The 21,642-nt window shown below is 49.3% G+C and overlaps 1 protein-coding gene across 1 annotated transcript; it reads right to left on the bottom strand.

Annotated features, from left to right (window-relative positions):
• Nucleotides 1-1,775: 1,775 nt before the first annotated feature.
• LOC118094982 (thialysine N-epsilon-acetyltransferase) lies at nucleotides 1,776-9,984 on the bottom strand. Its single transcript, XM_035135810.3, has 6 exons — nucleotides 9,655-9,984; nucleotides 8,738-8,789; nucleotides 7,950-8,033; nucleotides 7,682-7,780; nucleotides 5,612-5,652; nucleotides 1,776-2,139 (listed from the first exon to the last, which is right to left on the bottom strand). Exons 1-6 carry the CDS (start codon nucleotides 9,715-9,717, stop codon nucleotides 1,951-1,953), a joined length of 528 nt encoding a protein of 175 aa, XP_034991701.1. The 5' UTR covers nucleotides 9,718-9,984; the 3' UTR covers nucleotides 1,776-1,950.
• Between the last annotated feature and the right edge of the window lie 11,658 nt (nucleotides 9,985-21,642).

The raw sequence follows: 21,642 nt of genomic DNA, 5'->3' as shown, positions 1-21,642 counted from the left end.
TCTCTGGAGCAGCAGAAAACAACCTTTCTCCCTCCTCTATATGACATCCTTTTCTATATTTGAACATGGCTATCATATCACCCCTTAACCTTCTCTTCTCCAGGCTAAACATACCCAGCTCCCTAAGCCGTTCCTCATAAGGCATCGTTTCCAGGCCTTTGACCATTTTGGTTGCCCTCTTCTGGACACGTTCCAGCTTGTCAGTACCCTTCTTGAACTGTGGTGCCCAGAACTGGACACAGTACTCCAGGTGAGGTCTGACCAGAGCCGAATACAGTGGTACTATTACTTCCCTCGATCTAGACGCTATACTCCTATTGACGCAGCCCAGAATTGCATTGGCTTTTTTAGCTGCTGCATCACATTGTTGACTCATGTCAAGTTTGTGGTCTACCAAGACTCCTAGATCCTTTTCACATGTACTGCTCTCAAGCCAGGTGTCTCCCATCCTGTATTTGTGCCTTTCATTTTTTTTGCCCAAGTGTAGTACTTTACATTTCTCCTTGTTAAAATTCATCTTGTTTGCTTTGGCCCAGTTGTCTAATCTGTTATGGTCTGTCCTCTGGGGTGTTAGCCACCCCTCCCAATTTGGTGTCGTCTGCAAACTTGCTCAGGATGCCCTCAAGCCCATCATCCAAGTCATTGATAAAGATGTTGAATAAGACTGGGCCCAAGACAGAACCCTGTGGCACCCCACTAGTCACTACTCTCCAGGATGAGGAGAAGTATATACAGTATCCTATACAGTAGTATATGTTTAAAGTTGATTATATCTGAATGGAAATGATATTTGTAAAAACTGAAAATTAATTTTTAAAAAACGAAACAAAAACAGGCTTACAAAACTCCTACAGGCTTTTATTACAGACTAGTGGTTTTCAGCCCGTTCAATAACGGGCGCTAGAATCCTGGGGTTCGGAGAAGCGCTTGCGCAGCGCTTCTCCGAACCCTGGGACCTGTCCTTGCTGTCGGCGGCAGGGGGACAGGAACGGAGGAGGAGAAAGCGCTGCTTTTTCCTTCTCCGTTCCTCTCCCGCAGCCGCCGACAGGAAGCAGATATCCCAGGGTTCGGAGAAGCGCTTGCGCAGCGCTTCTCCGAACCCTGGGACCCGTCCTTGCTGTCGGCGGCAGGGGGACAGGAACGGAGGAGGAGAAAGCGCTGCTTTCTCCTTCTCCGTTCCTCTCCCGCAGCCGCCGACAGGAAGCAGACATCCCAGGGTTCGGAGAAGCGCTTGCGCAGCGCTTCTCCGAACCCTGGGACCTGTCATTGCTGTCGGCGGCAGGGGGACAGGAACGGAGGAGGAGAAAGCGCTGCTTTCTCCTTCTCCGTTCCTCTCCCGCAGCCGCCGACAGGAAGCAGACATCCCAGGGTTCGGAGAAGCGCTTGCGCAGCGCTTCTCCGAACCCTGGGACCCGTCCTTGCTGTCGGCGGCAGGGGGACAGGAACGGAGGAGGAGAAAGCGGCGCTTTCTCCTCCTTCCTTCCTCTCCCCCAGCCGCCGACAGGAAGGACGCGCGCACTCTCCCCCCCCCCGCCTCCTCCAACCGCTGCTCCTCACGGCCAGGGAGGGTTGTGAGGAGGCCTTCGCCGGCCTCCACCCCGGCGGGAGCGGCGGTTGGAGGAGGCAGAGTGGGGGGAGAGTGCGCGCGCGCAGTCTCTGCTGTCCAATCCCTGTATCCCTGGGGCACATGCGCAGTGACCCAGGGACACACGGGACATCTGGACGCAGGGACAACATGGACATTATTATATAGGATGTAGTCTGTATTTCGCTATGGAATCCTCTAATATTTCACAGAAAGAAATCTCCTGTAAATTCCTTCCTTCCTCTCCCTCTTCCCAACAAGGTTAGTTAGTTAGTTTAAGTGAAATAAACTCTTTATGTATGATATAAACTCTGTTGTGGATAACAGCAGGGGGCGCTGTTCCACCTTCCCATTTAATAGGGAGTTCAGCGCGGGATCTTCTCCTTCCCGCCTTGCCGCAACCTTTGCAAGGCATCCCTATCCAGAACCATGCAGTGCAGATCCTCGGAGTTGGTGGTATCGTGAGCCCCCAGGCGGACGTAAAAATCCTTGGCCTGCCGGTTCCATTCCATGGTGACAAACTTTATCTCCGCGCAGCCGGCTTCCAGGGCAATCTACGTCCGAGGAGGAGGAGGACAGAGAATCAGAGGCGTTGCAAGCCCAGGTGGTACCCGGTGTTCAGGATTTTTTTTTTGTCTACCCCCCCCCCCCACGGCTTTGGCTTTGGCTCTGGCGAAAAGTGAAAAACATGAATTTCAAAAAAACAAGAGCTTACAGAACAAAACCGACTTCAGATATGAAACCAGCATTGAAAGAACATATAAGAACAGTTGAAAAACCTCATGCAACAGAAAATAATAATAATAAAATGTTCCCCAGTGGGGTGGGCACTGAGTGTCACCCCCCCTCCAGGGTGGCACCCGGGGCGACCCGCCCCCATCGCCCCGCCCCCGCTACGCCACTGCAGAGAATGGCAAAGGTTTGCTGGGTTTATGTATAAGCTAAACAAGCTGTAGCTTAGGGCCCCACTCTCTTGGGGGCCCCAAAAAAAATTAAAGGGGAAAAAAACCTGGATGTACATTCTCAAAATATAAGATAAAAAAACAAATAAAATAAAACCTACAGACAGCAACGGTGTTTTGTGTTGTGTAGGCTCCTATGATGTAAGTCATGTTCCCCACCCCACCCCCCGCTCGCCTGCTCCTTAAAATATCACTGTTTTGCTCCTTTCTAGATATAGGGTGCCTACATTCTGCTATTTATAATTATTAGTAGTTTGCATCATATATTTACACCTCTTATTATTTCATGTTGTAGCAAGTTTCTACAGACTAGATTATAAGTCTTTGTAAATTGTGTTTCTAGAGGAGCTTTTGTTATTGTATTTGCATTATGAAGTTAGTTATGAATAAAAAATCCTTTTAAGTTAGAGCTTGATAATTATTTCACCATTAATGTGCTTCTTCTTAATTGCATTTGACTATTAATATACTTCTTAATTATATTTCAGTTCAACGATTACTTTGATAAAATACATACTGTATATTCCTGCGTATAACACTACTTTTTAACCCAGGAAAATCTTCTCAAAAGTCGGGGGTCGTCTTATACGCCGAGTCGTATTTCTTATACGGCGAGTATATCCCAAACTCTATATTTTAACTGGAAAAGTTGGGGGTCGGCTTATACGCCAGAATATACGGTATTTTGTTATGTGCAAATGGCTTTAGATACCTATTAGGTCCATAAATTACCATATAGCATATATTCAACACAAAAAACAGCGACAATTTGGATATATTATCTTCAATAGATTAGGGCCTCATCAAACCTAAATCCGGCCCTGGGTACATTGCAGGGGGTTGGGCTAGATGACCCTTAGGGTTCCTTCCGACTCGGCAATTCTAGGACCTTGCCTTGAAAACACTCCCCATGCCACTCTCTTTCAAATCAGAACCAGTGCAGGTCCTGTGTGAGTGTCTGGAGGTGGTTGGAGGATGGATGGCGGCTAACAGATTGAGGTTGAATCCTGACAAGACAGAAGTACTGTTTGTGGGGGACAGGAGGCGGGCAAGTGTGGAGGACTCCCTGGTCCTGAATGGGGTAACTGTGCCCCTGAAGGACCAGGTGCGCAGCCTGGGAGTCATTCTGGACTCACAGCTGTCCATGGAGGCACAGGTCAATTCTGTGTCCAGGGCAGCTGTCTACCAGCTCCATCTGGTACGCAGGATGAGACCCTCCCTGCCCGCAGAGTGTCTCGTGTCGCGAGAGTGGTGCATGCTCTGGTTATCTCTTGCTTGGACTACTGCAATGCGCTCTACGTGGGGCTACCTTTGAAAGTGACCCGGAAACTACAACTAATCCAGAATGCGGCAGCTAGACTGGTGACTGGGAGCAGCCGCCGAGACCACATAACACCGGTCTTGAAAGATCTACATTGGCTCCCAGTACATTTCCGAGCACAATTCAAAGTGTTGGTGCTGACCTTTAAAGCCCTAAACGGCCTCAAAGGCCCAGTATACCTGAAGGAGCATCTCCACCCCCATCGTTCAGCCCTAACCCTGAGGTCCAGCACCGAGGGCCTTCTGGCAGTTCCCTCCCTGCGAGAAGTGAGGTTACAGGGAACCAGGCAGAGGGCCTTGCGTGTCAAGGCCCCAAGAAATCCCAATAACTCACAACGGACACAACAATTATGGTTTGGTTTTTGGGCATTATTTTGGCCACAACTTTATTTAAAATACAATTTAATTCTGAGTGTTGGCTTAGGCTTTGGTTAATCCATCTGTCCACCCTAAGGGACAGGACCATTTCCATCTGACCCTTTGGTCAGGACCATACCATCTGCCCGATGGGCAGGACCATTATCCATCTGACCATTTGGGTCAGGACCAGCTCCGACTTACCTAGTGGTTGGTAAGTCAAGTAAACACCCCAAGGGATTGGAGGTACGGTTTTTCAATACTCTCCTTCCCCCAAGGAGTGTTCCCCAAGGCTCGGCTCTGTAATGGACACACCATCCTTGCTTATGGCCGGATGATGGACTAGAGTCCCTGAGCCCCAGGATTCCTTTAACGGAATACTTCTATGAGGAGCAAATAATGGGGGGTAGGCATTTAGCCATGCCCCTCCAATACCATTTAACCAAAGCCTAACGGCCAACCTAACAAGTTGTGACAGATTGCTTGACAGTAGGCGAAAACCAAATGGCAACAGCCAATCAGCCAAGTGGAAAAATTCCTACTGGACCCCTGAATACAGGCGACCCCCGCTAGTCGGGCAAGCAGCGTCGACTAAAGCCTAAAGTCAGGGCGGGTGGGTGGGGATTCGGAACTTTTCAAAAGACTGGTGAAATCGAAAGCAACACAAACATTAAGTTAGATGTGCCTGTCAATCAAACTCAAGGCACGGCCCATGACTCAGCTTACACTCGGCCCACCCCCTCCCAGATTTCTTTCAGGCCTGTCCGCAAACGCCACTACACTTTATGAGTGTAATGGTCTTTCTCGGTAGTGGCACCCGCCCTGTGGAACACCCTCCCATCAGATGTCAAAGAGGAAACAACTACCAAACTTTTAGAAGACATCTGAAGGCAGCCCTGTTTAGGGAGGCTTTTAATGTTTAATAGATGATTGTATTTTAATATTCTGTTGGAAGCCACCCAGAGCGGATGGGGAAACCCAGCCAGGTGGGAGGGATATAAATAAATAAATTATGATGATGATTCGCTCCCCCTGCCCAAAAGGATCCTGGGAACTCTAGTCCACTAAGGATTCTGAGCGCTGTTTGGAAGCGCTTTGTTTTCTGAGTGCTTTGTTTTCCCAATCTGGGGCACTCCAGATGTTTTGGGCTGCAGCGAGTGCGGGGGGGGGTTGGACTAGATGAGCCTTGGGGGTCCCAACACTACGGTTCTACGATTCAATAAGGATGGTAACCCTATTACTCATTCTGATGTAGGGGCTGTATCCTGGGCTGGAGGTGGGGGCCCCCAGAAATTGGAACGCATTTTCGGGGAGCAGGAGGCGGCTGCAAACTATAGATCCCAGGTGGTGATCAAAATATAACGAGGATGTCAGGCTGGAAACTCACCTCTGCTACTTTGCTCAATAACTGTTTCCCGATTCCTTTCCCTGTTGGAGAAGGTAGGCAGAAAGAGGAGCCGGTATGAGCCGCAAGAAAAACAGCCTTCCCCAACCTGGCGTCCACCGGCTATTTGGAACCACAACTCCCATCAGCCACAGCGCCGATGGGAGTTGTAGTCCAAAACAGCTGGAGGATGCCAGCTTCCGAATAAGAACTTCACCAAAAACCTTGGGGATTCTGTAAAAAGCACACATATTAATAGTCAAACATTGGACTGTAAAACATTATAAATAGAACCACAGCAGGGGGAAACCAGAAGAATCCAATTTTTGAACTAGAATTGGTGTGATTCTTCAGACATTCGCCAGAAAGTCATTGCAGGGGGTTGGACTGGATGACCCTTGGAAGCCCCTTTCTGACTCTACAATTCTCAACTCTCTCAGTGGGCTGTGTCGGAGTCCAAATATGTTGTTTAAACTGCAGCATAAAAGCGAGAATCATTCGAGCCATTTTAACGCCAGCAAAGTTACTCTTGATTTACGAAGGGAGGAAAGAGGACGGGAACAATTTTCGCCGGCCGTGTGGCTCTTCCTTGTGCTGAGTTGTAAGGAAAATAATAATAATGCATACGGTAGTTACAGGTAGGTAGCCGTGTTGGTCTGAGAAGAAACAAAATTTTTTAAAAAATCCTTCAGTAGCACCTTAAAGACCAACTAAGTTTTCATTTTGGTATGAGCTTTTGTGTGCATGCACACTTCTTCAGATAATGCATGTTTTCACTTATATAAAAGGTAGGGAAATAGGAGGGTGTTGCACAATTACGCCTGTCTTACTTTGAGGTGTAACTTCTTTTAAAAACAGGAGCAACTTCCAATTTTGAAAGGGCTCCTTCTCCTTCAGTTCCACCAGGACCTCTTTTGAAATCCTTTATCTATATACTGTGTCGACCACAGCAAAATATGGCAAGTTCTTAAAGAAATGGGAGTGCCTGATCACCTCATCTGTCTCCTGAGAAATCTCTATGTGGGACAAGAAGCTACAGTTAGAACTGGATATGGAACAACTGATTGGTTCAAAATTGGGAAAGGAGTACGACAAGGTTGTATATTGTCTCCCGGCTTATTTAACTTATATGCAGAATTCATCATGCGAAAGGTTGGACTAGATGAATCCCAAGCCGGAATTAAGATTGCCGGAAGAAATATCAACAACCTCAGATATGCAGATGACACAACCTTGATGGCCGAAAGCGAGGAGGAATTAAAGAACCTTTTAATGAGGGTGAAAGAGGAGAGCGCAAAATATGGTCTGAAGCTCAACATCAAAAAAACCAAGATCATGGCCACTGGTCCCATCACCTCCTGGCAAATAGAAGGGGAAGAAATGGAGGCAGTGAGAGATTTTACTTTCTTGGGCTCCATGATCACTGCAGATGGTGACAGCAGTCACGAAATTAAAAGACGCCTGCTTCTTGGGAGAAAAGCAATGACAAACCTCGACAGCATCTTAAAAAGCAGAGACATCACCTTGCCTACAAAGGTCCGTATAGTTAAAGCTATGGTTTTCCCAGTAGTGATGTATGGAAGTGAGAGCTGGACCATCAAGAAGGCTGATCGCCGAAGAATTGATGCTTTTGAATTATGGTGCTGGAGGAGACTCTTGAGAGTCCCATGGACTGCAAGAAGATCAAACCTATCCATTCTGAAGGAAATCAGCCCTGAGTGCTCACTGGAAGGACAGATCGTGAAGCTGAGGCTCCAATACTTTGGCCACCTCATGAGAAGAGAAGAATCATTGGGAAAGACCCTGATGTTGGGAAAGATGGAGGGCACTAGGAGAAGGGGACGACAGAGGACAAGATGGTTGGACAGTGTTCTCGAAGCTACGAACATGAGTTTGACCAAACTGCGGGAGGCAATGGAAGACAGGAGTGCCTGGCGTGCTCTGGTCCATGGGGTCACGAAGAGTCGGACACGACTAAACGACTAAACAACAACAATCTATATTATAGATTGCCAACACCATCAACACCTGCTGTCACTTGGCTGGACGCTCCCAGATGATGCTCTCACATACCTCTGAATTCTTCCACCACGTACAAGTTTTCCAGGTAGACCATCCTCCCATGGTTGACATTGTACCCAAAGAAGTACAGGGCATGGCCAATAGGACGAGCTGCATTGGGGAAAATAGCATTCATACAATGGAGTAGCTACAGGTAGGAGTAATCGGCGGTAGGAGAAAAAAAATCTCCCTCTTGCTCTGTCCCTTCAACTTACTAGCACTTTACACCTTGGAGTAATTTACACCAAGGAGCTGAGCTTAGGGTGGGGGTGGCTCTCACCTGGCTTGCATCCCTTTTCCACAGGCTGCTCAGCCAGGAGGCATTTGAAGAAGGGGTCCTTGCCAAAGCCGTCCGCTTTTAGAACTGCGTGCCGGGAAGGAAAACAAGGAAGGAAAAAGTGTTTTAGGTCGAGTGCGCTCTGGACCTGGCCAAATGGAATTGCAGAGTTGGAAGGGACCCCCGAGGTCATCTAGTCCAACCCCCTGAAATGCAGGAATCGCAATTCAAGAATCTCCAATAGACGGCGATCAAACTTGTTTAAAAACCTCTGAAAGAGACTTCACCACCTTCCAAGGGAGTCCGTTCCGGTTTCAAACCACTTTCACCATCATAAAGTTCCTGCTCATTTTTAGTTGGCCTCTCCTGTTTTGCCGTTGGTTCAGGTGCAGTCGCAACCCATGAAAGAGGCAGAGCCAGCTAATTGTGGTAGTGTGGTGTAGTGGTTAGAGGGTTTCAAGGACTCAAGAAGAGCATTCTTATTGATGATTTTATTGTTTCAACCTTTTTTTTGGAAGCGGTTTTGAGGTTTGTTTGTTTGTTTTACAATCAAGGAGTGTACAGAACTTATCAAATAAATACAGTAAATAGGAAATAGAAAAGTCCCAGTATATATTAACTATATTAACAAGTAGGAACTTAAACAACACTTGGGACTGCATCGCCACTTGCTTAAGAGCAATGGGTTGAGTTGTATTTGCAACTTTTTTTTTGTAACAAGTTTAAAGGCAGTTTGCAGCAAAACTTCCTGGAACTCTTTCTAGGCACGGAGAGAGCACCCCCAGCTTTACCTTGAGAACTGATCGTCACGTCCTCCAGTAAATGGTGATAGTCAGCAATTTCCTGGGCGGAATGAAGAACGGAAAGCAGGCGTTCAAGTCAACGTTCAAAAGCTCCCTGGAGCTGGGCCAGGCCTTGCCCGCGATTCTCTGTGCACCAGACTTCTTCAGAGAAGTGATCTACTATGAGTGGTGTAGAATCACAGAACGGTAGAGTTGGAAGGGACCCCCAAGGGACATCTAGCCCAACCCCCCTGCAATGCAGGAATCTTTAGCCCGACGCAGGGGCAGACTCGAACCCGTGACATCCTGAGATGAAATGTCTTGTGCTCTACCGACTTGAGTCCAAAACCAGGGCCAGATTTAGGTTTGATGAGGCCCTAAGCTACTGAAGGTAATGGGGCCCTTTATATGTCCAGCTCATAGCTGTCAACCCTCCCTTTTTTTGCTGGAAATTCCCTTATTCCAGCGGCGTTTCCCGCTGCTATCCTGGATTGTTAGATATACCGTAGACTGTCCCGGGACAGGTGAGGCTGCTGCTGATCCCTTATTTTCAAATCCGAAAGTTGACAGCTATGGTCCAGCTGTCCTTTGTCAACGACAAAATGTTGCTGTTTTTTGTGTTGAATATAGGCTATATGGTAATTTGTGGACCTCACGGGTATCTAAAGCCATTTGCACATAACAAATAGGAGCCTACACAACACAAAGCACTGTTGCTGTATGTAGGTTTTATTTGTCTTTTATATTTTGAAAATGTAAATCAGGGGTTTTTTCCTTTAATTTTTTTGGGGGGGCCCCCCAAGAGAGTGGGGCCCTAAGCTATAGCTTGTTTAGCTTGTGCGTAAATCCGGCACTGCCCAGCAGCACCCTGTTCTCACAGCGGCGAGTAACCTGTCATTGGGATTCGAACTCAAGACCGCACTCACATGTATCAGGCTCATGAGGTTCTCGCAATCCTCGACGGTGGCTTCTCGGATGACACACTCCATCCTCCTCCGCCGCCGGCGACGCGGGTCTCCAAAACCTCCCCCTGAGTTATAGGGATGGAAGAACCGCTTTTTATTATACGCCCCACCCCACCCGTGGCAGGCGCAGCCTTCCCGATCTCTCGTGAAAAAGTGAGATCTTCTCCCACCTGGGATTCGTGTCAGGGAAAGGTGAAAAAGCGCGACTCCGCAGTCGCGTCCCAAAGCGTGGGAGTTTTAACACCAGCGGAGGAGCGCGTCTCTAACACGCCTGGGGCGGGAGCGGAGGGGGCGCCCGCCCACGCAAGGGGGCGGGGCAAGCGGTAGAGAACAAAGGGAGAACGCGCCCCACCGCCGCTGGAGCGACCCCAGCCCTGAGCGGGGGGGGGGGTTGTTGCGCCCTTCTGCCGCCCCCCTCCCCAGATCCGAGCATGGGCCTTGCCATGTGGGTGGGCAGCTGTCCCCACCCCCGTTAGATCAAGTAAGACAGTAAAAATATACTTAATCTAACTGACCAATCACGTCGGTTCTGCCCCCCTCCCAACAAAAGTCCTCCCCCCACCCCCCCAAAAACGTCCTGGCTACCTCCATGCGTCCGAGGAGGTAGTTTCACGCTGTAGTTTCAGGGTAGTTTCACGCTGAGGGTGGGCCCGGGAGGGGGGTCGGGCATCCTCCTGGCAACTAGTCGGGCAAAATAAGAGAGCGGTCGGGACAAGTCGGGAGGGGCTCAAAATTGCCTTTTACCTGGTGCAGAAATGCCTTCAAAGCAATCCATTACAGTGGTACCTCGGTTTATGAACACAATTGGTTCCGGATGTCTGCTCATAAACTGAAGCGAACTTTCCCATTGAAATAAAATAAAAAAATTCCTTCAGTAGCACCTTAAAGACCAACTAAGTTTTTATTTTGGTATGAGCTTTCGTGTGCATGCACACTTCTTCAGATACAGTGAAATAGGAGTCCCCAGGCACTTATGTAGAGAAGGGGGTCGCCATCTCAACCCTTGCTTTTTCATGCAAAACCATTTGCAGTCGTTTTCGGTCATCAACAGCTATCAGTCAGTCAATCACCCATTTCCACCACCCTTCTGAGTGATCCCCCCTCCCCTCCCCATCCCCACCCCCTCCCCACCCCTTCTCTACATAAGTGCCTGGGGACTCCTATTTCACTGTATCTGAAGAAGTGTGCATGCACACGAAAGCTCATACCAAAATAAAAACTTAGTTGGTCTTTAAGGTGCTACTGAAGGATTTTTTTTATTTTACTTCGACCCAGACCAACACGGCTACCTACCTGTAACCTTTCCCATTGAAAGTAATGGAAAGTGGATGAATCCGTTCCAAACGGGTCCGCGGAGTACTCAACCTGAAGCGTACTTAACCCAAAGCATGGGTGTAATTGGTTCCGGAAGTCTGTTCATAAACTGAAGCGTTCATAAACTAAAGCGAACTTTCCCATTGAAAGTAATGGAAAGTGAATTAGTGCGTTCCAGATGGGTCCGCGGCGTTTGTAAACCGAAAATTCGTAAACCGAGGTGGTCATAAACCGAGGTTCCACTGTACTATGGGTCGTTTCCGGTGCTCCTAGAGGAGACCCAATGAAATTTGCGGATCTAAGTTAGCAATGCGCCGTAATTTCAGTGACTCGCATCCTCTCCACCTGCTGAATTTCTACCTGTCAGAAGAAGGGTAAATGTAGAAACCCGGCCGGGGGAAAAGGAAGAGGGGTGAAGATCGCAACGAATTCTGTTTCTCTCGCTCACAGAGCTTTGCCTACTGTATTCAGCAGCGCTGTGGTGCAAAGCTCCCTCCGGCGCCCCCGTTTCCCCGAGTTTTTTAGGGAGGACAGCGCTGCCGGTGGCGCTGGAGGAGGCAGGCAGCAGTTGGAGGGCGGCTGGCTCCTCCGGCGGTGAAGAGGCGGAGGCTGGACGCGGCACCTCCCAGCTCAGCTGGCCGCTTCGTGCCGCGGGGGCCACGGCAGACGGAGGCTCCGGGCGCGGTGCTGCTTCGGTGCGGCATGGTGGAGGTGGGCAAGGGCAGATGAGCTGATGCCGAGAGGCGACGCGTCCAGCCTCCGCCTCTTCCCTGGCGCCCTCCAGAACTTGCGCCACTAGCCTCTATGGACAAGAAGCCCCTGGCACCCTGCATGTGAAGACAGGCTCTCTGGTGGATTGAGCAGAGGAGCCCAAGAGTAAGTTTTTCTCCCTCTCATAACCCTGGAACACGTGGGCAGCCAAATGTTGTGAAATTTAGCACAGAAGAAAGAAAGGATTTATTCGTGTGGCGCAGAGTTAAACTATGGCAGGGGTTCCCAACAAAATTTTCTCGAGGACCCCTCATCGAGCCGCTATTGTGACAAGGACCCCCATTAATTCCTAATCCTAAAATTAAAAAGTGAGAGCCAAATTAAGAGTCTTTTTATATTTTATATTTATACGTTTTTTACAGTTACAACAGAGTACTCCATCAGTATACAGTTTGTTTTAATTTTCAGCTCTTAATGAGATGAACCACTTTTTAACCAACGGTCCATTTTTAACTACGCGAACTGTAGCTTCCGCGAAAAACAACGCTTTGTTTACAAACACTACTGTTTTGCAAAGAGGCAGCGCGCGCCAGGGAGGAGGGAGGGGGATGGAGAAGACAGGGTACCTGCGCAGTAGCGCACAAATGAAGCCGACGCGCACAAAGCATCTTGGGGAGGTGAGCGTTAGTAGAATGCGCGCGCTGCCTCTTTGCAAAACAGTAGTGTTTGTAAAGCGCCACCTAACGGCATACAGCAGAACTACTGCCTCTATCTAATTCTAGTTTTGCGCTAGACTCTGCTCATGCAGGAAGCGGCCAAAACAAAAAATCTGTTATCATACGAAATATATTTAATATATTTTTTATTCTAATAGCATCTTGAGGACCCCTCTGGCATAGCTCGTGGACCCCTGGGGGTCCCCGGACCACCTGTTGGGAACCACTGAACTATGGAACTCCCTGCCACAGGAGGCAGTGATGGCCGCCCACCTGGATGGCTTTAAAAGAGGATTGGGCAAATTCCTGGAGGAGGAGAGGGCTATCAAGGGCTACCAGCCACAGGGGCTATACTTTTCCTCCCTGGTCAGAGGGAGCAATGCTTCTGAATGCCAGGTGCAGGAAACCCTGGGAGGGGAGAATGTTGCTCTTGTTTTCGAATCCTGCTTGCAGGTTTCCCATAATGGCCACTGTGAGAACAGGATGCTGGCCTAGATGGGACCTTTGCCTCATCCAGCAATCTACTCTTATGTCCTTCTTATGTTCCTTTCATTGATTTGTTAATTATCTATATACCAGTATATAATAATGTAAACTGGCCATGTCCGTTAGTATCCCCTTTTCACCAAAACCGCTTGACCGATTGCGTTCAAATTTTGACACAATGCCACATGTGAATATGAGAGTAACCCCAAATGGTTGCGTAGCAATATGTCACACCTATGCCAGGTAAAACAAAAACAAAAACCCATGTTTCAAAACAAACCACTCAGATGAAAATGCATGTTGGGAAAAGAACCAGGTTGCAAACCAGCACCCTCTAGTGGCAGCTACACTGGTACTGCACCTATAAAACCTTCCCTCTCAACAGCACCTCGGCTCCCATTTACATACTAGGCCATGGGTCCCCAGACTACGGCCCGCGGGCCGGATGCGGCCCAATTGGCCTGCCAATCCGGCCCGCGAAAGGTCTGGGGGTCAGCATGGCCATCCTGCACTAATTTTTTAGAGCCGAGAGCCAAGCCGAGAGCCATTTTTCCCCCTTCGTCGCCATTTCCCCCCTCCTTCATTGTGGCTGGCCAGTAGCAGCCAATCAAAAAGTTGAAGTGCTTCAGGCCCCAGCCAATGGGTGGGCAGCAGCTGCACGTGTACAGGAGGAAGGGGGCTGTGCTAAGCTGGCTGATCGCCATTTGCAGCAGCCGCTTCTTACCAGAGCAGAGCCAGCCGGAGAAACCCCTTTCTTTGCTGCCGCTCCACCCTCCGCCGCAAGGAGCCCCTGCTGCAAGACACAGATAAGTGTTTTGTGTGTGTGTGTGTGTGTGTTTCAGCGCTCCTTCTGCAACGCCCTGCGCAGCTGCTTAGCCGCGCTGCTGCTCCCGCCGCCGGAGCCGGGCTGGCCCGACCCGCCGCTTGAAGAGGAGTTGGCCTGGCGCCGCCGCCTCCCCCGCCGACGTTCTCTTTCTTGAGGCCCCTGCCGCGGCCGCCCGGATAGCCCCGCCGCCACCGCCGCCGCCTCCCCCTCCGCTCTCTTTCTTGCAGCTGCCCGGATGGCCGCTGCCGCCTCCCCCTCCCCCTCTGCTCATTTTCTTGCGGCCGCTACCGCGGCCACCCAGATAACACCGCCACCTCCCCCTCCGCTCTCTTTCTTGCAGCCGCTACTGCGGCCGCCCAGATGGCCACCGCCTCCCCCTCCTCCGCCGCTCTCTTTCTGCCGCGGCCGCCCGGATGGCCGCCTCTGCCTCCCCCTCTGCTCATTTTCTTGAGGCCGCTACCACGGCCGCCCGGATGACCGCCACCGCCTCCCCTCCCCCTCTGCTCATTTTCTTGAGGCCCCTGCCGCAGCCGCCCGGATGACCCCACCGCCGCCGCCTCCCCCTCCGCTCTTTGTCTTGCGGGCGCTACCACGGCCGCCCCGATAGCCGCCTCCGCCTCCCCTCTCTTTCTGCCGTGGCCACCCGGATAGCCGCCGCCGCCTCCCCCTCTGCTCTCTTTCTTGCAGTCGCTACCGCGGCCGCCCGGATGGCCCCCTCCGCTGCCGCTCTCTTGTGGCTCTCGGCGCCTGGATCACCTCAAAGAGCTGGCTTTGGGATCCTCCTCCGGTGTTGCCCAGGCCCCTGGCCCACCCCCAGTCCCGGTCAGGCTGCCGTTAGCCCCAGCCCCGGCCCCATCGCTGCCACTCAGCCTGAGCGCTCCAAATATGGCAGGCGGAGGTGAGCGGGAAAGCGGCTAGGGGCGCTGGGGTCTGGCGGGCTCCTGGCGGGGCTCTGTATGGTGTTGTTTTATTTTAAATATTATTTTGTGTTTATTATTTTGTGATTAAAATCATTATTTTAAATTTAAATATTGTATTGTTTTCCTGTTTTTTGTGCACCAAATGCAGTATGTTCAATGCACATAGGATTTCGGCTCCCCCCCACCCCCAAAAATATAGTCCGGCCCAGCACAGGGTCTGAGGGCGGTGGACCGGCCCCCGGCTGAAAAAGTTTGGGGACCCCTGTACTAGGCCGAAGCCTTTACAGACTAGGCAGAATGGAGGTACTGAGTCGCCTGGGTGGGGGTTGGGGGGAGGAGGAGATGGGATAAGTCAGGGCACGGTGGGACCAGTCACAGGGATGAGCGGGGGGGGGGAGGAGGTGGCGTGATACGTCATGGGTCGGGACAGGGTGGGGGGAATCACAGGGATAAACCGGGGTGGGGGGGGAGGGGCAGGATACGTTATGGATCGGCACAGGGTGGGGGGAATCACACTGATTAGCCACAGCAACGCGTGGCCGGGTCAGCTAATATTACATATAATTTATGCTGTACTCGTGACATTTTGTTGTGTCCCCGATATATATTGTTTAGGATTCATCTGGATGGAAAGCGACATAGAAATGTATAATCAATCAATCAATTAACCAATCAATCTGGGAGTGGCCGGCTAGACCACATAACACCGGTCCTGAAAGACCTTCATTGGCTCCCAGTACGTTTCCGAGCACAATTCAAAGTGTTGGTGCTGACCTTGAAAGCCCTAAACGGCCTCAAAGGCCCAGTATACCTGAAGGAGCGTCTCCACCCCCATCATTCAGCCCAGACACTCAGGTCCAGCTCCAAGGACCTTCTGGCAGTTCCCTCCCTGCGAGAAGTGAGGTTACAAGGAATCAGGCCTTCTCAGTAGTGGCGCCCGATCTGTGGAACTCCCTCCCACCAGATGTCAAGGAAATAAACAACTATTTGACTTTTAGAAGACATCTGAAGGCAGCCCTGTTTAGGGAAGTTTTTTTTTTAATATTTGATGTTTTATTGTGTTTTTCATATTCTGTGGGGAGCCGCCCAGAGTGGCTGGGGAGGCCCGGCCAGATGGGTGGGGTATAAGTAATAAATTATCATTATTGTTATTATTATCAATCACATGCTATCCTAGCTTACTTGCAGCTGCCATCAAGGGTTTTTCCTGCATGCAACTCCCCCCCCCTCAGTCTTATAGCCAAGCACATTTAATACAGCCGAAGCCCCATGACCAGGCATAGGCAAACTGCGGCCCTCCAGATGTTTTGGGCTACAACTCCCATGATCCCTGGCTAACAGGACCAGTGGTCAGGGATGATGGGAATTGTAGTCCAAAACATCTGGAGGGCTGAAGTCTGGGGATGCCTGGCCTATGCCTGCCCATGACACTCTCCTGACACGCACAAAAATATGTCAGTCTTTAAGATGCCACTGGGGTTTTCTTTTGTCTCTGAGTCAACGGGATTCTGCTCCGTGTGTGAACTCTGTGGTCGCCCCTTTACGAAATCTAACATAATTTTACATTTATGGACATAAATGGACATAAATGGACATAAATCTGACATCAGGAACTACAAGGCAGAGAAACCAGTAGGAGAACACTTCAATCTCCCAGGACATTCTATACAAGATCTCAAAGCAGCTGTTTTATTACAGAAAAATTTCAGAAACAGACTGGAAAGAGAAGTTTCTGAATTGGAACTCATTACCAAGCTTAAAACCATGGAGCCACCTGGGATGAACAAAGACATAGGATTCTTATCTCATTATGCATGATCAAGCTTTCTTTAGCGCCTCAGCCCTTGTTTTTCCCCGCAGGACCTATTGCAGTCATCAGCAGTCGTTAACAGCCATCAACAGGTTTACCACTCCTATCACCCATTCCCACCCACCCCCACCACCCTCTGAATATACATAAGGGTCTGGCTCTTCTGTTTCAGTGTATCTGAAGAAGTGTGCATGCACACGAAAGCTCATACCAAAATAAAAACTTAGTTGGTCTTTAAGGTATTTCTGAAGGAATTTTTTAATAATTTTACACAATCCAGATTACATGATCCAATTTACATGCATATTATGCCTCTGTCCCTGATATGTTATCGGCAAACAGGTATTTAAACCTTGTTTGGCAGCGTTTTCCCTTTTATATGCGTCAGAGAACCTAGTTGCTGAGTTAGGAGAAATTGTGGCACAGTGGTCGGCTCCTCCCCGTTCTCAAGGAAAAGGTTCGGTCCAAGGCGCAGCCTCATTCAACTCCCGTCCGACTCAGCATTTTCTTGACTGCGCACCGCTCCAGAGGTGGCTGCAATCGAAGGGGGCGTCTCCACTGACAACTTGAACCAGGAGGGGTCATCTTCAGGGATAGTCAAATAAATGGCTCCGAGTGGCAATGGCTGCTGTTTTTTCCTGCGAGATCCCATTTATACCTCCCCTGACCATAACACTCATTCTGCATTCGTAGGAAATCAATGCTTTAGTGTGGCAGCACCTGCGCTGTGGAACTCCCTGCCAATTGACACCACGCAGGCACTTTCACTGCGCACATCACCTGCTAAAAACACGCTTCTTTAGCCGAGCCGACCCAAATATGGAGAAAGAGGTACGAGGTGGTCCGAGGAGTCCTGGTTGTGTGGGAAAGGAAGCAAATTGGGGGAGATTCCCCCACCCCATAAAGAACACACTATAAATATATACATACACCCCCACTCCAATCCATGCAACTCTGCAAATTACCCACGATGCCTGCCTGGCAGGGGGTTGGACTAGATGACCCCTGGGGTCCCTTCTGACTCTACAGATCTATGATCAGCCAGGGTAAAGAGGGGCACCTGCAGCATTATTTGGAAGCTGAAAATGAAGTGGGGAGGAAGTTCCTCAGTTTAGCAGCCACCACAGAGGCACTTATTGGAGGGCAGTGTGGTGTAGTGGTTAGAGTTTTGGGCTAAGACGTTGGAGACCAGGGTTCGAATCCCTGCTCAAGCCATTAAGCTTCTTGATGACCTCGAGCCGGTCGCTCTCTCTCAGACTAACCTATCTAACAGGAACAAAATAAAAAAATTCCTTCCAGTAGCACCTTAGAGACCAACTAAGTTTGTCATTGGTACTGTATGAGCTTTCGTGTGCATGCACACTTCTTCAGATACCAATGCATGCACACGAAAGCTCATACCAATGACAAACTTAGTTTTTTATTTCGTTTTAGCTTATTGGTGTTAAGTGGGGTCGCCAGAAGCGGTTTAGTCATGCTGGCCACATGACCCGGAAAAACTGTCTGCAGACAAACACCGGCTCCCTCGGCCTACAGAGCGAGATGAGCGCCGCAACCCCAGAGTCATCCACGACTCGACCTAACGGTCAGGGGTCCCTTTACCTTTACCTTTATCTTGGTTTAAGAACAGCTTAGTTCATGAACAACTTGGATTAAGTATCTGACGAAGTGTGCATGCACACGAAAGCTCATACCAAAATAAAAACTTATTTGGTCTTTAAGGTGCTACTGAAGGAATTTTTTTTATTTTGTTTCGACTCAGACCAACACGGCTACCTACCTGTAACTAGAACTTGGATTAAGAATGCTGCAAACCCGGAAGTGGGTGTTTTGGTTTGTGAACTTTGCTTTGGAAGCAGAACATGTTCCGCTTCCTGTTGTGTGTGTTCCATTTGTAAACTGAGTCCCCCGCTGCTATGGGAAAGCACGCTTTGGTTTATTAACGGACTTCTGGAACGGACTAAGTTTGTAAACCAAGTTACCACTGCATGTTGAATATTTTAAATAGCTGCTTTTAAGTGCTTTTTTTTTTTACTGTGCAACTAGGACCAGGGAGGGACCCGGGTTCAAATTCCCACTCAGCCACGAAGCTCACTGGGTGACCTTGGGAGCCAGCCGCTGCCCCTCTCAGCCTAGCCTACCTCGCAGGGTTGTTGTGGGGGGGGGTTAATTGAGGAGTGGGGGAGAGCTGTGTACGTTGGGAGACAGATGCAATCGTCCCAAGAACATTATCGTCTTATTCTGTTCGTAAACTGCTTCGAGGTGTGTGCGTGCGCGCGCTTTACAATCAAGCGGTACATAAGAGTCTGCAAAATAAAGCATAGGATCGTAGCGTTGGAAGGGACCCTCAAGGGTCATCTAGCCCAACCCCCTGCAAAACTGAGCACGAGAACACTCCCACCGCCTTGCAGATCAAAGATGCATGAGAAGGCGGCGTAGGGGTCCGACCCCCTTTCTCCACACCTAGCGCTTCCATCTCCGCAAAACACGGGGAATGGTGCTGTCTTGATAGCCGCGTTTCTCAGGCAGCTTTTGTGCAGAAAGAAAGGAACGAAGGAGGAGGAGGAGGGGGCGATGGCAGTCACACAACAGAGACCTTTGAGCAGCGGAGTTTCAAGGTGTCTCCAGGTGAGCGTACCTGCCTTCCAAGCACTGAGAGGAGAGATTTCAGACGGATGCACCTTGGAACAGAAGCCAAGGGTTCAAGTCTGCCTTTACTGGGAAGGAAGGTGTGACGAAAGTCCTCTACTTTCCGTCTTTATTGTACAACCTACCGGTACTTCTCAGATTGTGCAAGGCTTTAATGGGGATGCCCTGAGGTAAAGTTCACCTCCCACTATCCCAGTTATTCTCCTTATAAACCCCCTCACAACCCTTGGAGTTTAAAGGTAAAATGAAAGTGCTCTTCCAGCCCAAAACGTGGCACGGTTTCTTTTAAGCTCTGAGGGGAAATATGAGACTATTCTTAATGTACACAACAGTAAGGGGTTCTCCTCACTCGAGCTTTACCCCCACTTGAAGCTTTCCTCCCACCTGAGGAAACTTTGTGTCACCCTCGAACCAGTCTCCCTCTTCCTCCACCTCTCGGTGCACTCAAGGGACAACAACCTTGAGTTTTGTCCTTCTAATGAGGATCCCCACCAGATGAGCCATAGATACCGTGTTTCCCCCTTTTTAAGGCGTAGTCATAAAATAAGCCATAGCAGCATTTCTAAGCATTTGAGAAATATAAACCGTACCCCGAAAATAAGCCATAGTGATAGGCGCTGTGCGGAAGAGATCACTGAGCTCCCCGAGTCAGCAGCAGCAACGCCGGCCGCAGCAGTGTTTGCTGAGTCCTTTCTTGCTTTTGGGACTTGGTTACTGTGCTGGCTTGGGATGGTGTGTGTGCAATTGCTGTTGCTGCTTCGTGTTTTTCAGCTGGATTCTCTGGGTTCTAAGCACTTTCCCCCGTTTGTTTGTGAAGCAGCACTCGGCTGCAGCCCCTGCCTCTCCCGACGGCTGCATGAATGCGAGGCTGGAGTTGATCGCTATCTCCTTTTCCATTTCTTTTGTCTTTGAGCACCCGGCCCCGCCCCCTCTCCCCTTCGTGGAATGAAGAACAGAGTTTTAGCAGCATTTCCTCATTATAAAAAAAAGGTCAGGAACTTTTACTTTAACCTCAAAAATGGGATATTTCCTCTCTCTAAAAACAACTCTGACCTGAACACCAATAAAACGGGGGTAGATCACCTCCAGTTTATAAATCCGCAAGTAGATCGCAGTCTCTTGGAAGTTGGGCTCTATACTTTGGCTGATTGCAAGCCTTTGCATCTTTAAAAAACAAAAACCATGCGCTTCTCAGTCTTAATTTTCCTTTAATTCATCCCCCTATACCCTCCTCCAACCATTGTCTCCTTCCATTCCTTACCCCCCTCCCTCTCTCCCCACTTCCCTCACTCCTGTGCGATCTCATTTAGTCATATACTTGCTTTTTCTGTTGTGTTGTCTATTTTATATTTAATATTATTACCCTTTATGATGTTATTTTTCCCCTTGCGATAATTATTTATTTTTTATCTTTAACTAACTTTCCTTTCCATATTTTTCCATATATAACTCAACACTTTCCCATTCCTTCTTAACTCTTTGGATAGAGTGCCCCCCCCCCCCATTATTGTTGTTAATTTTACAATTCCTGGATTTTTTATGGAACCGAACAGCTCGGGTGCTTCAGAATGTGCCTTCTGTTGCTACAGGGCTATGGGGCTTCACTATTTGACCCCCCACCCCAGGTTGGGATTTTTAAAGTAGTTCTGTGGGTCCCAGGGCACAGAATCACCCCGATCCTTTCCTTTGTCTAAACAGACCTCTTCCCCCCTGACTTTGGAAGGCTGTGCTTCAAGGGTGATACCAGGGGTTTTTTAAGACCTGCGCCTCTTAAGGATTGTTACGGTCCATAACTTCCATTGCTTTCTACAGGGTTGGGGGTTTAAAGCACTGCCACCCCCACCCCACCCTGCAGGCGCTCGGAACTGGCAGCGCCAACAACGCGCCCAGCAATGTGCAGAAGAGAGCACCGAGCATCCTGAGCCAGTGGGTCCCAGTTGTACCAGCACTTTTTTAAAAAAAAAAGACACCCCCTGAAAATAAGCCACTGTGTGTTTTTTTGAGGGAAAAAAGTTATAAGACGGTGTCTTAAAAAAGGGGAAACACGGTACCTCTGCTGGAAAGACCACACAGAAGATAATATGATAGCCATGATATGATAGCCATGCTCAAATATATGAAAGGATGTCATATGGAGGAGGGAGAAAGATTGTTTTCTGCTGCTCCAGAGAAGCGGACACGGAGCAATGGATTCAAACTACAAGAAAGACGATTCCACCTAAACATTAGGAAGAACTTCCTGACAGTAAGAGCTGTTCGGCAGTGGGATTTGCTGCCAAGGAGTGTGGTGGAGTCTCCTTCTCTGGAGGTCTTTAAGCAGAGGCTTGACAGCCATATGTCAAGAATGCTTTGAAGGTGTTTCCTGCTTGGCAGGGGGTTGGACTGGATGGCCCTTGTGGTCTCTTCCAACTCTATGATTCTATGATTCTATAATACAGATGGAACTTTAATTTAACATTTACAGTGGTGCCTCGCTTAACGAATGCCCTACTTAACGAAATTTCCGCTTAACGAAAG

This window comes from Zootoca vivipara, chromosome 12, assembly GCF_965207765.1.
Source record: "Zootoca vivipara chromosome 12, rZooViv2.hap1.1, whole genome shotgun sequence".
NCBI lineage: Eukaryota > Metazoa > Chordata > Lepidosauria > Squamata > Lacertidae > Zootoca > Zootoca vivipara.
The sequence above is the reverse complement of the archived record's forward strand: the minus strand, read 5'-3'. Positions and strand labels throughout refer to the sequence as shown.

What these genes read in the sequence shown, in the direction of transcription:
- LOC118094982 (XM_035135810.3), bottom strand. Translation starts at nt 9,717, where the DNA reads ATGGAGTGTGTCATCCGAGAAGCCACCGTCGAGGATTGCGAGAACCTC. An exon ending in CGTGACGATCAGTTCTCAAG is followed by an intron (nt 8,034 to 8,737) that starts GTAAAGCTGGGG and finishes CCCGGCACGCAG; the next exon opens with TTCTAAAAGCGGACGGCTTT. An exon ending in CGTGGTGGAAGAATTCAGAG is followed by an intron (nt 5,653 to 7,681) that starts GTATGTGAGAGC and finishes CTTCTCCAACAG; the next exon opens with GGAAAGGAATCGGGAAACAG.